At 39.9% G+C, this 14334-nt stretch overlaps 1 protein-coding gene across 1 annotated transcript in view; it reads right to left on the bottom strand.

Annotated features, from left to right (window-relative positions):
* The window catches only part of ADGB (androglobin), a 122142-nt gene that overhangs the window by 86774 nt on the left and 21034 nt on the right, over window positions 1-14334 (bottom strand). The window contains exons 8-11 of the mRNA XM_084831870.1: window positions 13436-13635; window positions 11702-11824; window positions 10419-10513; window positions 9430-9604 (exon numbers count right to left, since the gene is read on the bottom strand). Coding sequence (XP_084687996.1) covers window positions 9430-9604; window positions 10419-10513; window positions 11702-11824; window positions 13436-13635 — 593 coding nt within the window. The remainder of the gene's footprint in view (window positions 1-9429; window positions 9605-10418; window positions 10514-11701; window positions 11825-13435; window positions 13636-14334) is intronic.

The raw sequence follows: 14334 nt of genomic DNA, 5'->3' as shown, positions 1-14334 counted from the left end.
GACCATTTATAGTGGTGACCTTTTTTGCCCAGAATTTCTGAAAATATCAAATGCTTTTTTATTGAAAACATTGATGATTTTCTATTCTCTTGCATTGGGGTTCATGGAATACCATCTTTTTTTTCTTTTAAAATAAACTTTTTAACAAGCAGTGAGAATCAATGAGACTCATCACAAGCCCACACAGACACAGAAGCCTCCCTTGCGCCTTATCACCTGTTGATTTAGAATGTTAGGGGGAAGGGGAAAAAACCTGCTGCCTTTTTAGGCCTTGTTTTCATTGCAGTGGCCATTAGTTTTTCTCATCATCACACATTTTCTGGTGTTTTGAGGGGAATCAATATGGCCACTGCCATAAAAAAAGGCTGCTTTATCTTTTCTTCAGGCAAGATGTTACAAAAGGTAGAGGGGTGTAAGATAGGGAGAGGGGAAAGTGACTAGATTGTGAAGTCACATTATCTGCAAGTCCAGACTAGTTAGTCCCAGGTGTAGTGTGGGAAGGCTCTGCAGATCAGCTAATCATGTGATGGTTACAATAAGATTCTTCTGCCTTTCGGTTATGCTAGGAAGAAGCGGGGTGGAAAATATTGCAACTGCCAAGCTGGGGAATACAAAGGCCAGCTATTCTCAGGGATGTTTTCTATCCTGGTTGAAGCATACAGGCTTCTTTTGATGGTGGATAACACAGGGAAATTAATTAGGCAGTCTTTATATTAACAAAGCATACTCGCAGTTGCAGCATCTGTTAGTATCTAGGTTTGGTCCAGCCGCTTTTACAGCATCATTATTGCAAGCAGTTATGGAGGCTGGTCAGGCAAAGTGGCACACGATTCATGTCTTTAAATACCTGTTATTAATGAATAAATACGATATACAGGAATGAATTTTAAGCAGGAATGAATAGGGAATTGGATTGTCCCATTCTGCCTAATTAAAGGATTAACGCTTGGCGTCTATACTTATCACGTCTACTGATCTTGTTGTTGTTCAGTCATGTCCGACTCTTCGTGACCCCATGGACCATAGCACGCTAGGCCGTCCTGCCCTGCGCTCTCTCCCGGAGCGTGCTCAAGTCCATATTCATTGCATCAGTGATGCTATCTAGCCATCTCATCCTCTGCTGTCCCCTTCTCCTTTTGCCTTCAGTCTTTCCCAGCATCAAGGTCTTTTCCAGAGAGTTTTCTCTTTGCATTAGGTGGCCAAAATATTTCAGCTTCAGCTTCACCTTCAGTATCCTGTCCTTCCAATGAACACTCCGGGTTGATTTCCTTTAGGATTGACTGATTTGACCTCCTTGCAGTCCAGAGGACTCGTAAGAGTCTTTTCCAGCACCACAGTTTGAAAGCATCAATTCTTTGGCGCTCAGCCTTCCTTAGAGTCCAGCTCTCACAGCCATACGTTACTACTGGGCAAACCATACCTTTGATTAGACGGACCTTTGTCGGCAAGGTGATGTCTCTGCTTCTTACTATGCTGTCTAGGTTTGCCATAGCTTTCCTCCCAAGGAGCAAGCGTCTTTTAATTTCATGGCTACAGTCACCGTCTGAGGTGATCTTGGAGCCCAAGACAATAAAATCTGTCACTGCTTCCATTTCTTCCCCTTCTAGATGCCAGGAAGTGATGGGGCCAGATGCCATGATCTTTTTTTAATGTTGAGTTTCAAACCAGCTTTTGCACTCTCCTCTTTCACCCTCAACAAGAGGCTCTTTAGATCCTCTTCGCTTTCTGCCATTAGGATGGTATCATCTGCGTATCTGAGGTTGTTGATAATTCTCTCAGCAATCTTAATTCCAACCTCTGATTCATCCAACCTGGCGTTTCTCATGATGTACTCTGCATATAAGTTAAATAAACACGGTGACAATATTCAGCCTTGTCGTACTCCTTTCCCAATTTTGAACCAATCGGTTGTTCCATGTCTGGTTCTTACTGTTGCTTCTTGACCCTCGTACAGGTTTCTCAGGAGACAGGTAAGGTGGTCTGGTACTCCCATCTCTTTAAGAATTTGCCACACTTTGTTGTGATCCACACAATCAAAGGCTTTAGCGTAGTCAATGAAGCAGAAATAGACGTTCTTCTGGAATTCTCTTGCTTTCTCCATGATCCAACGAATGTTGGCGATTTGATCTCTAGTTCCTCTGCCTCTTTGAAACCCAGTTTGTACTTCCGGTATTTCTTGGTTCGCATACTGCTGAAGCCTAGCTTGTAGGATTTGAGCATGACCTTGCTGGCATGTGAAATGAGCGCAATTGTACGGTAGTTTGAACACTCTTTGGCGTTGCCCTTCTTTGGAATTGGAATGTAAACTGACCTTTTCCAGTCTTGTGGCCACTGTTGCATGTTCCAAATTGGTTGGCATATTGAGTGCAGCACTTTAACAGCATCATCTTTTAGGATTTTAAATAGCTCAGCTGGAAGACTGTCATCTCTGCTAGCTTTGCTGTTAGTAATGCTTCCTAAGGCCCACTTGACTTCACTCTCTAGGATGACCGGCTCAAGTTCAGTGACCGCACTATCATGGCTATCAGGGACATTCAGATCTTTCCTGTATAGTTCTTCTGTGTATTCTTTCCACCTCTTCTTAATCTCATCTGCTTCTGTTAGGTCCCTGCCTTCTTTGTCCTTTATCATGCCCGTCTTTGCACAAAACGTTCCCTTGAGATCTCCGATTTTCTTGAAGAGATCTCTAGTCTTTCCCATTCTGTTGTTTTCCTCGATTTCTTTGCATTGTTCATTTAAGAAGGCCTTCTTGTCTCTCCTTGCTATTCTCTGGAACTCTGCATTGAGTTGGGTATATCTTCCCCTTTCTCCCTTGCTTTTCGCTTCCCTTCTTTCCTCAGCTACTTGTAGAGCCTCATCAGACAGCCACTTTGCTTTCTTGCATTTCTTTTTCTTTGGGATGGATTGAGTTGCTGCCTCCTGAACAATGTTACGGACCTCCGTCCATAGTTCCTCAGGCACTCTGTCTATCAGGTCTAATCCCTTAAATCTATTCCTCACCTCCACTGTATATTCATAAGGGATATGATTTAGGTCATACCTGAATGGTTTAGTGGTTTTCCCTACGTTCTTCAATTTAAGCCGAAATTTTGCGATAAGAAGCTCATGATCTGAGCCACAGTCAGCTCCAGGTCTTGTTTTTACTGACTGTATAGAGCTTCTCCATCTTTGGCTGCAAAGGACATCATCAATCTGATTTTGATATTGACCATCTGGTGATGTCCATGTGTAGAGTCGCCTCTTGTGCTGTTAGAAAAGAGTGTTTGCTATGATCAGCGTGTTCTCTTGGCAAAACTCTATTAGCCTTCGTCCTGCTTCATTTTGTACACCAAGGCCATGCTTGCCTGTTATCCCAGTGATTTCTTGACTTCCTGCTTTAGCATTCCAATCCCCTATGATGAAGAGGACATCTTTTTTTGGTGTTAGTTCTAGAAGGGTTGTAAGTCTTCACAGAACCGATCAACCTCAGCTTCTTCGGCCTCAGTGGTTGGGGCATAGACTTGAATTACTGTGATGCTGAATGGTTTGCCTTGGATTCATACTGAGATCATTCTGTCGTTTTTGAGATTGTACCCCAGTACTGCTTTTCCCGCCCTTTTGTTGACTATGAGTGCTACTCCATTTCTTCTAAGGGACTCTTGCCCACAGTAGTAGATATGATGGTCACCTGAATTAAATTCGCCCATGCTTGTCCATTTTAGTTCGCTGATTCTCAAGATGTCGATGTTCAATCTTGCCATCTCATGTTTGACCACCTCCAGCTTACCTTGATTCATTGATCTTACATTCCAGGTTGATCTTACATTCCTACTGATCTTAGGCTGCATCTTATTGAGCAAAAAGTTCTGTTTCGTGTCTGTTGGACACTGCAATGTCTCTTTAATAAGGGCTTGTCTAATTTGGGTCATTGCTGGCAGTGCAATGCAGCTAAGGCTCTTTTTAAACATATGTTTTGGTAATGCCTAGTAGTTTGTTTTTTGAGGAGGAGATTATACAGATAAATTTTGTACTGGAAAAGTCTTTAATATTCACTGATGTACACACCCTTTTAAATTATTTACCTACTTCATGGTAATCAACAAATGGTCAGTGCAAATGGATTCTCTGCACACTCCTGACTGCTAAAAGACTGATATTATGGCACTGGAAGGATAAACGCTCACCTCCTATAATGCAATGGATTGAAGACTTTACAATGCTTTCAACATTTGAACAGATGGCATACAGATGCCACTTTGAAACTGATACTTATTTGAATATGATCTGCTTTTGTTGAAACTTATGTATAATTGCTAGTAAGTTGTATTTTCATATATATGCATTTCATATGTATTCATTGCTATGGATATATACCAACTGATATATGTGTAATAAAACTATTTTTTTTAGAAAACTATTAAGAAAGCAGGAGGTTATTTTAGATGCTGTTACGGGCAATTAACATCCATTGAACCCAATTAACATCCATTACCTGGTGCGGGGGGAATGAGCACAACACCACAAACAGAAATGTGGTGTTAGTTTTTAACATGAAAAGGACCCAAGTTAGAAATAGCATGCACCTCTGTCAGAGATCGCTTTCTCCCTTTACCAGCAGCTGCTTCTGTGGTGGGTGCTGAGAAGTCTTTTTCTCAGCATCCAGTACAGAAATTGGGCTGAGGGCCAAAATACACATTACATTAAATCTGTGTCTAGCAGCTATGTCTTTAGTTCATTTTTACTCTATAGTAGGTGCAGTGGACCTGATTCATATCTTAAAAGCCTCCCTGTTTCTCATGTTAGGGTTGTGATCCGAATCAGGGTCCTGCACCTATTCTGCTACACTGAGATTTAAAGTAACGTCCAATTGTAGTTTAATTGTGACTGAAACATGCCAATCTCCTACTTGAAGGTGCAAAAAGGGAGGAGAGGGCAGGGAGAAGCATATAGGCCCAAGGCTGCCTTGAGTGCCTTTTGGGAATAAGTAGGGATATTTGAAGAACTGCATGGTAGTGTGGGTACAAAGATCAGGAAGCTGCCATATGATTTGGCTTAAACCCACACACTTATTATTTAATATTTTGTCGTCATCCCCCTCCCCTTTTCAGCTGACAGAGTGCCCAGAATGGCAAATCTAAAAGGAATACCAATTGAAGAAATTTCCTTTCCAAAAACCAGGGAAATTCAATGATAAAAAACCTACCAGTTTAAGTCCACAGTTAAGGCTATCTCATATTGACTCAAACTCCAAAAAGCCAGGAAATTGCAGGTTAAGGCTAATGCCTTAACAGACACTGAATGTAGCTGAAGTGTTAAACACTATTTTTTAAATCACTGATTGTAGTTGAAGTGCCTGCTGTTAATATTACAGTCTAGCTTCCAATTGTTTGTATTCTTGAGTAGCAGACTGTAGCTATTCAGATGTAGCAGTATAAGTGAGGGAAGTAGCCCCTGTTACCTTTTTTGGACCTGAAAAACAGATTTGTCTTTACCCTGTGACTACTGCCAGAAAATAAAATGAAATATTACCAAAAATTTAATTTTCAGCTGACTATCTACCAAATTTTATATTTCGCAACTGAGCACATCTATTTCTATTGGTTTTGAAAATATAGAAATAGTTTATTACATACAAATAATTTTGAAGTGAATATACTCAGCCATGTAAATACATTTTTCACATTTTTCCCAATTAATGATATGGGGAATTCCAATTTATTTAAATTGGCAAGGGTGAGTCATCTACTTATTTTTTTCTTTTGTAAATTAAGCCTACCTTTCTATAAAATCATATTTCAGTATTAAAACTTGCTAAAAGTATTTATAGACAGAACAATCCTAACCCCCTGACCTAGCTTGCTACAGGGGGTTAAGAATTGTCAGAGGTGCCTATCTGCCAGTGGAGAGGAGCTCTGACAGTGGGAAGGGAGACTCTGCTGCCACAGAGGTCCCTGCTATACCTGTAGAGAGGTCCCTGGGCATAGTTGTACCTCCAGTGGCATTCCTATGGCTGTAGCTGAGAGAAGGCCCTTAAATGGAGGATTCTAGGGACAGGAAGGAAGCGACCTTGGATGCACCAGATCCAGAGTCCTGTGGCTTTTCATTTATTTATGTTTTTACATTTTCCTTTTCATTGCATAATTCATTTTGTAAACCACTCTGGGAATATGATTGAAGGGCAGTATAATACATACATACATATATACATATATACATATATATATATATATATATATATATATGTAATAAATAAATAATAAAAAGTTAGACACATAACAATGAAGACATACAAAAATATCCTAAAGGAAGTAAAATCACAAGGAACGGCATAAAAAGAATAAAAAGAACCAAGAAATGACAGAGAGTAAGTGCAAGATGAGACTCACTGAGAAGCATTTCACAAACTGGGTGCCACAACTGAGAAGCCACCCACCATACCTTAGATGGCAGCCAGAGGGTCGACAGACCCAGAGAAGGGAATCTGATAAAGGTCTTAAGGCACAATCCTATGCATGTTTAGACAGAAAAAAAAGTCTTACAATTTCCAGCATTCCCCAGCCAGGCATGCATGGTTGGGGAATTCTGGGAGTTGTAAGACCTTTTCTGTCTAAATATGCATAGCATTGTGCCCTAAGTGTATGCAGAGAAAGAGGATCATTTAGTTACTCTTCTCCTAAGCCATGAAGGGCGTGAACAGTCAAAAACAGCACTTAGAATTGAGCCCAGAAACAGACTGGGAAGACAGTGCAATTCACACAGCACCATTGTAATATAATCATAATGCCTAGTCCCAGTTAGCAACCTAGCAGATGTATTCTGAACTAACCACAATTTCCAAACTGTCTTCAAAGACAGCCTCTGTATAATACATTACAGTTGTTTAACCTGGAGGTTATTACAGCATACATATTTTTTAAATAAATTTAAAAAGAGAGGTTTGAGGATAGTTTTGCACACTTGCAAATTGCAATCTTCATAAAGACACAATAAAATAGGCTGTATCCCACAACAGCTTTTATCATAATACATGTGTTTGTCTTCAAGGTTCCATGAGACTGTTTTCTTAGAAAAACTGCAGTGTTTCCTAGTGACGTAAGTGCTACTGCTTGATAAGCACACATGCAAATACATCAAATAAAATTAGCATGCAAATTAGATAGCAAAAGTGTACACTTGATATTCTCCAGTCAGATCAACTAAACGGTGCCAGCATATGTTAGTCAAAGATCCAATTAAAGATCCATCAAATACCAACAACCTTTCCCCCTTCTTTGTGCTGGTTATCCCATCTACCCAACAAAATATACTCAGCTATATTATATCTCTATATTATAATAACAACACTTATCATTTATACAACATTATATTCAAAGAGATTCATATACTTTATCTAGGGCATTCTTGCAAACAACCCAGTATTATACTAACCCGCATTGCAGAGCTGGGTGTAGCAGAGGCTGAAAAAATAGTGGCTTGCCTAAAGCCAGTTCCTGAGTTCAAGGCAGAGGTAAGAACTGAATGAGGAACTTCCTTGCTCACAATTCAGTCCCCATACTATATTGGGTTGGTAGTGGTGGACACATAGGCACTGAACCCACATCTTTCTTTCCTCCTCCCTGGTAACATGTAAAAAGGGACATGATGACATCAGGTGAATGTTTTCCTATCCTTCCTTGCTCTGTTTCATGGCCTGACATTTGCACAGAGTTAGAAAATGCTAACACAATGATGTCCTCATCGCTCACAGCTACATGTTACTGGACAGACACAGGGGGAGATGTGAGTCAGTAGCACCCATCAATTCCTTGTTCTACATAATCTACATAATTAACTCCTAGCACATCGTATCTGTATTAGAGAAATGACTCTCTTCAAGTGATGAACTGAGGTTAAATCTTGCTAAAACTACAAAATATGAGAATTACCTATATAGTTTTAATCCATGATGCAGCAAGCACCTGGGAAAATTTAAAAACAATTCACTGTGTGTCAAAGGGTGAACAGGTTCTGCTGTCAGAAAAAGAAACATCAGGTAAGCTGTGTATGCAGTTCTCCCCTCATACTGTTCTGGACCAAACAGTATAATTTTCGTACATGTAATTGTTGTAATAGCAGTGATCATTTAAGAACATTAATGTACTTGTTATGTCAAAGGTTTTTTTCATGTTGCAAGTATTTGTGCCATACCAGAGATGTTATTTATTCATTTTATTTATTTTAAAGCATTTATGCCCTGCCTTATCTCCAAGGAATTTTAGGTGGCTTCCAACAAACTCAATAACGTAACAATTAAAAACATCCTTCCAATTGACAACGTAACATAAAACACAAAAACAGCAGCAGAAAACAACACAACAGCAATCAAAATATTTAAAGTATTTAAAAAGTATATTGAATGCTTTCCTTAAAAGGAAGGTCTTTATCAGCTTCTGGCAGATCATTAATGAGGAGGTAAGATGGGCCTCCCTTAGAAGCTTCCAGAACCTACACACAGCCATCACAAAAGGCCCTCTCCCTATCCAGGGGTGGGAAACTGAAATTGGGTGGAAGACCAGATTACTCCCCAGTCAGCCTTGGGCAGGCCGGATGATGTCAGGGATGGGGCCAACCCCCCTCCTGCCCCTGGTATCACCTGGTCCCTGGCCAAAGCGATGGCTGCAGTACCTCCAACTGGCACTTTAGGCAGGGACCCATCTTCACCTGCCCCACAGCTTTCCACATTGGGAAGAAGTGGGGTGGGTGAAGTTGCCCTGACCAAAGCACAAAGTGGAAGAGTGCTCCTCCAACCAGCATCTCGGCCAGGGCAGCTTCTCCTGCCCCGCATCTTCTCTACTGGGGAGAACACAGGATGTGCTAAGGGAATCCCCATGGTTATTTCTGATTATTGTTTCCTTTAGCATGCAGCTTCCAGTGGGAGTGGGGCACAGGTGAATTCCCACTGTTATTTCTGATCACAACTGGAGATAATGGTGGGAATTCCTCTCCCCACAATCCCTGCCCTACTCCCAACTGAAAGTATTTCAGGGGATGTTTGGACATGCAAGAGAACCTCTAAAGATGATCTCAATAGGTGGGCAGGTCAAATGGGAGAAGGCAGTCCTTCAAATACCCTAGTCCTAAACAATTCAGGGCTTTAATGTGTTTTATGCTACTTCTTTAAATATTTAAATTACTGTACCTCTAATTTATTTTGAAGATATAATCCATCCTGTGGCTAAAACATGAACATGGAAAAGACTAGAAGCACTCACCAAGAAGCACAGAATAGTATCCATTTCATCACTAGATTAGGCCACTAATATAATATAGTACAAGGCATTCTTCATTTTCCTATATGATTATTTTGATCCCCAAAATGGAAGTCTGGGTGATATCAATGGAGACAAATGCAAATATTAAACATTGGCTTATTGTTAGTTAAAAACATAGTAAAAGCCTGAAAAGACAAACCTTGGGGTTCATCTGTCACAATAGTTTCCTTTTTCTGGCGGATAAGTTTCCAACGAGGTATCGGTGGCAGTTTTGGAGGGGCTACCAGGGGACCTGACCTTATTCTGGTTAGCAGTGCAGGATGGCTATATATGTGGGAAAGACCATATTCCCGTAACCTCTCAGAAGAATCTGCCTGCAGAGTACACAAAGGAGGCTCTGTTAGAAGCAAAAATATAAAAAGACAAAACATTCTAATTTTGGCACAATTATAAGATTTCTTAGGATATTAAGAGCTCAGTCCAATGCTCTGCTCTGCAGCAGGCGAGAAACAGATCAGGTGCTGCGTATTTGAGCTGGGTCAGGAAGATACCTCATCAGTGCTGGTGTGCCCATGCTCAAAACAAGCCTCAATGTGGGGCTACCCAGAGCCATAAGATGCATTGGAGTGGTCCTATCCTTCTAGCATTGACAAGATAGTAGGAAGTAAAAGGGAGTTACAGAGGCATGTGGGGAGAATTGGGCAGTGTTGCAACCTATACTAAGGCCCAGGATGGGGTATAAATAATATAGTAACTTCAAGTTGACAACTTCTCTTAAATATGGTCAGCAAACAGGGCTGGTCAGCAGGATAATTACACTGTGGTCTCCCTTGGGATTATCCTTCATAGTAATGAATATCCTGTACTTGGCATGTTCCCACATGGGAAGTCTCCAGTAATAGTGGGCAGATCTCCTTGTCAAAAATAAGGATACTATACATGATGGACTTCCAGGTATTCATACAGTGCTGTAGCAGGCTTGCAAAAGAAATGTTTATGAAATATGTATTTCATCTTTACAGGTCAAAGTGCTATCAGGTTTCTGAGAATTTGAACTATACACAGGCAGAAAACCTGCCTATAAAGCAGTCCTTTTCAAAGTTATGTTTCTTGTTCTGAATTGTTATATCCCTTGTCTTTATCCAGCTGTTAGTTCATATTTAAAAGGCAAAGTATATACATCCTTACCATTTTCTCTAATACAAAGATCTTTTTTTCAGACACATAAAGAGGCATATAGCAAGCATACGCTACCATCTGTGGCTGCAGTGGTGCTGCAGAACCTATTAAAAAGAACCCATTAAACCTATTAAACAGTTAAAAATGAAATAATGCTGTACATAATAACATAATATTAACAGATAATACTCCTTCTTAGGTACTATGTTGCTACAAAGGCAAAAACAGAGTCATGAAAATAACTTTCTTTTATGTGGTTCCAATTAAGTAACCTATTCTGAAACAGATGTATTGAGCTACTTCAGAATAAGTGGTTTCAGTGTACCAGGCATGCTCAGTTAAGGCTTTTCACTTAAACTGCACACATTTCATTCATGCTGAGAAAACCAATGCATTGAGGAGTGGAGGGAATGGATGCATTTAACTGTTACACTAGTTAAAACCATTATATATGCTTTCACTTCTGGGACTTGGGAAAAAAGAAAAGAAAAAAGCATTTTCCATAACTTAGTGAACAAATATTTCTTTTTGCATGTTTCAATGTTAAAATTACGTTTTAATTTTCTTTGAGCTTCTGTTAAGGTATTTTCCATGAATAAACCATAACTGAGAATGATTTACTATTCAAAACATTAGGCTCCGCTGATTTCATTTGCTATCTCTAATTGCTAATCCTCCATAGCAAGTAGAAGGCGAAAGGGCAGAAAAGGTCACCATGTTAAAGATAGCAAAAGAAGAGCTTGGCCAGTGACCTCTATATCAAGAAGTTGCTGCTGCTGAGGATACATAACTGACAGCTGAGTGGGGGAAAGACTGAAAAGCAAAGGAACCCTTAAAGCATCTCCAGTTTTTCCTATCTAAGGAGAGAGGACAGGAAGTCTACAGAATTCCAAGCAGGCAGAAGAGGGCTGGCCTTCCCATCGTCACTGATTTGGAGGGTAGCACGTGACCCAGTCATTAACGTCGGCAAATCCAAAACGTTAGCAATGTGTTCAAGATTGCAGTGCACATATTGTATGTCTGAAACAGGGGTAAATGTCTTCCCATATAGAAATATGGGTCGATATTCACATTCCATGAGGTTGAATATATTGGTAAAATACTTCCTGATTGCTTTTGACATTCATTTGTATTTCTTGAAGTCTGCTATCTCCTTCAGAGGACTCATTTAGCTGAACAAAATGCTGCAGTTCTTTTAACAGCCATGTATATTATTATGAGTTAAAATCAAATATATGTACAATATTAAAATTAGCTGCTACAACATATGCCTAGGAACATTTCTAATTTACCATCAAGAAACATCTGAAGAGAACTTTGAAAGTCAGAAGACAATCGTCCAGAATGAGGCCCTGACTTAATTTTATCCTTTTCGCCATCTTTACTTCTCTTCTTTCCAAGAAGGTCTGGCTTTTCTGCCAAAAGAAAATGAATACATGTGTCAATACTATTATACTTAAGAAAATAAGAATAGCCCTGCTGGATCAGACCAAAGGCCAATGTAGCCCAGCATTCTGTTCCACAGTGGCCAACCAGATGCCTAGCTGAAGCCTGCATGCAGAACATGAGGGCAATAGCACCCTCCTGCCAAGGCCTCCCAGCAACTAGTATTGAAAGTTATACTGCCTCTAATACTGGAGATTATAGTCATCCTGACTCATAGCCATTACTTGCCTTATCCTCCATGAATTTGTCTAATCTCTTTTTAAAGCCATCCAAGTTAGTGACCATCTTTACACTTTGTGGTAGCAAATTCCATAGTTCAACTATGTGTTGTATTATCTGTCCTGAATCTCCCACCATTTTGCTAATTTGTACGACCCTGGGATTTAGTATGATTCATTTTCTCCACTCCATGCATAATTTTATACACTTCTACACACTCTCACCTTTTTTCTAAGCTAAAAAGTCCGAAATGTTGTAACCTTTCCTTATAGGAATTTGGCCCTAAAGTAAGACTTTCAAAGAGAAAAATATACTGGAGAGGTGGTTAATACAATTAATGCAGAATAGGGCATAGTTTTAGAAAGAATTAAAATTTATCCCTGTTCCTACAACGAGACGTATGCATCTTAATCCAGTGCACTCAAGTTCCATTGAAATCAATGAGGTTTAAGGCCACCTACTCTCAGTCCTGAATTACAGAAATGCTCTGCATGTTTACTTAGAATTAAGTTCTAGTATGTTCAGTGGGGCTTAATACTACAGGACTGTAGTGTTACTCCTTAATCTAGTACACTGGATATTTAAAGTCCATTGATTTCAATGGGAATTAAATGCACGTAATGATACCCTGGAATATTGAGCCCAAATTCCGCCTCCCTGTAACACCTTTCAGGACTGGTATCCCCCTCTGCATACTTAAAGTATTTAATATGCTTACTTGAAGGTATATAGAGAAAAAGGCAAAGAAATAAAATTTAGCTCTGAACACAGAGCATTTTGTTAATATTCAGGTGGCTGTCTAAGAGTTGTTAGGATATGGCAGAGGTCTGTTCTGCTGGTGGAAAGGAGCTCCATCAGCAATGTGTGTGTGCGTGTTGCACGTGTGTTGCAGCCCGCACTCACCCCGGAGGCCTTGTCAAGCTTCATGGTCACCACTTTGAGAAATAAAATGGTGATAGCAAAAATGTGCATATTTGTGTATGCACAAAAATGTGCATTTTGTGAATGTGCATATTCCCATATGCAAAAATGCACATTTTTGCGAGTGCACATATTTTCAAACATACACAAATACGTGTATTCACAAAAATGTGCACTTTTGCACATACACAAATATAAGCACTTTGCGATAGCCATTTTATTTTCCAAAAAATGGCAACTGCAGAGCTCGACGAGGCTGCCTGGGTTAGCATGGGCTGCTCGCTGAGTGTGGGAGGGGCTCGAGTGCGGTCCACAGTCTGGAGAGTGGGGGCTGGGCAGGGTGCCCAGAGAACATGGACAGGATTGGGTTCACACATCTCTACTTAGGACCATCCATCTTTTAAGGCTGCATACCATTTACAGTCCGTATGATTTCATACCTTTGCCTGTTTTCTCAGCTTTTTCTGCCTTTTCTGGTTGCTTAATTACAGGAATGTTGTCATTTTTAATCTCAGAAGCTTTTAGATCTTTTTTTGTATCTTGAAGTGATCCTTCGGGTTCAGGAGGTAATTCTTCTGGTAACTTAAACTCTGGCACCACATCTTTTAAGAATTCCCAAACTTTATCCAAATATCCGGACCTTTAAAAATATAGACAATCATTTTAAAACATAATTACTACCTCCTGTTCATTTACTGCAAATGCACTGTACTACTCACAGTTTCATTTGCGGGGGGTGGGGCGGGCTATGGGAGTCAACTAAAGAAATATCCAAAGTATATTTTGCTACTATTTAAGTGGTGCAATTATGACTGGAATAATTGTTATAACTTGTTATCACCCTCCTGACAGCAGTTTCTTCTAGCGTAAACCAGGAAGGTACCTACTCTTTGAAAAGAAAGGAAAGCATGGAAACAACCTAATTTTTTCTAGAATACTGAGGGGGGAAAGCAAATAAACTCAAGAACTACCATTTGCTAAAATGCAACCAAAATGTAGAAATACATGAACATCAAATGAGTTGAACTGAGAAGGTTCAAAGTAATATATTTTAAAACTATCATTTGATACAATAAAATATAGTCGTCCCCCCATATGCTTTACATGAATTTCACATGGATACCAATTACCATGACAGACTCAACAAATCAAACTGATGTGTACAATAATTATTTTAAAAGGTAGTATCTGGCTAAAGCAAGCATAAAGAGCGTCAACAGTGATAGCTTCACAAATGAGTGTAGAGCAGGGCAGACAGTAACACTACGGTTGGGTTGGATCCAAACTTAGTCATAGCCATTGATTGCAATGGGTGTCCTCTAACTATGACTCAGTCAGT

Source organism: Heloderma suspectum, chromosome 1 (genome assembly GCF_057233095.1).
Source record: "Heloderma suspectum isolate Gila_16-S chromosome 1, 16-S_ref, whole genome shotgun sequence".
NCBI lineage: Eukaryota > Metazoa > Chordata > Lepidosauria > Squamata > Helodermatidae > Heloderma > Heloderma suspectum.
Note: the sequence above shows the minus strand (reverse complement) of the source record. Positions and strands in the feature narration are given on the sequence as shown.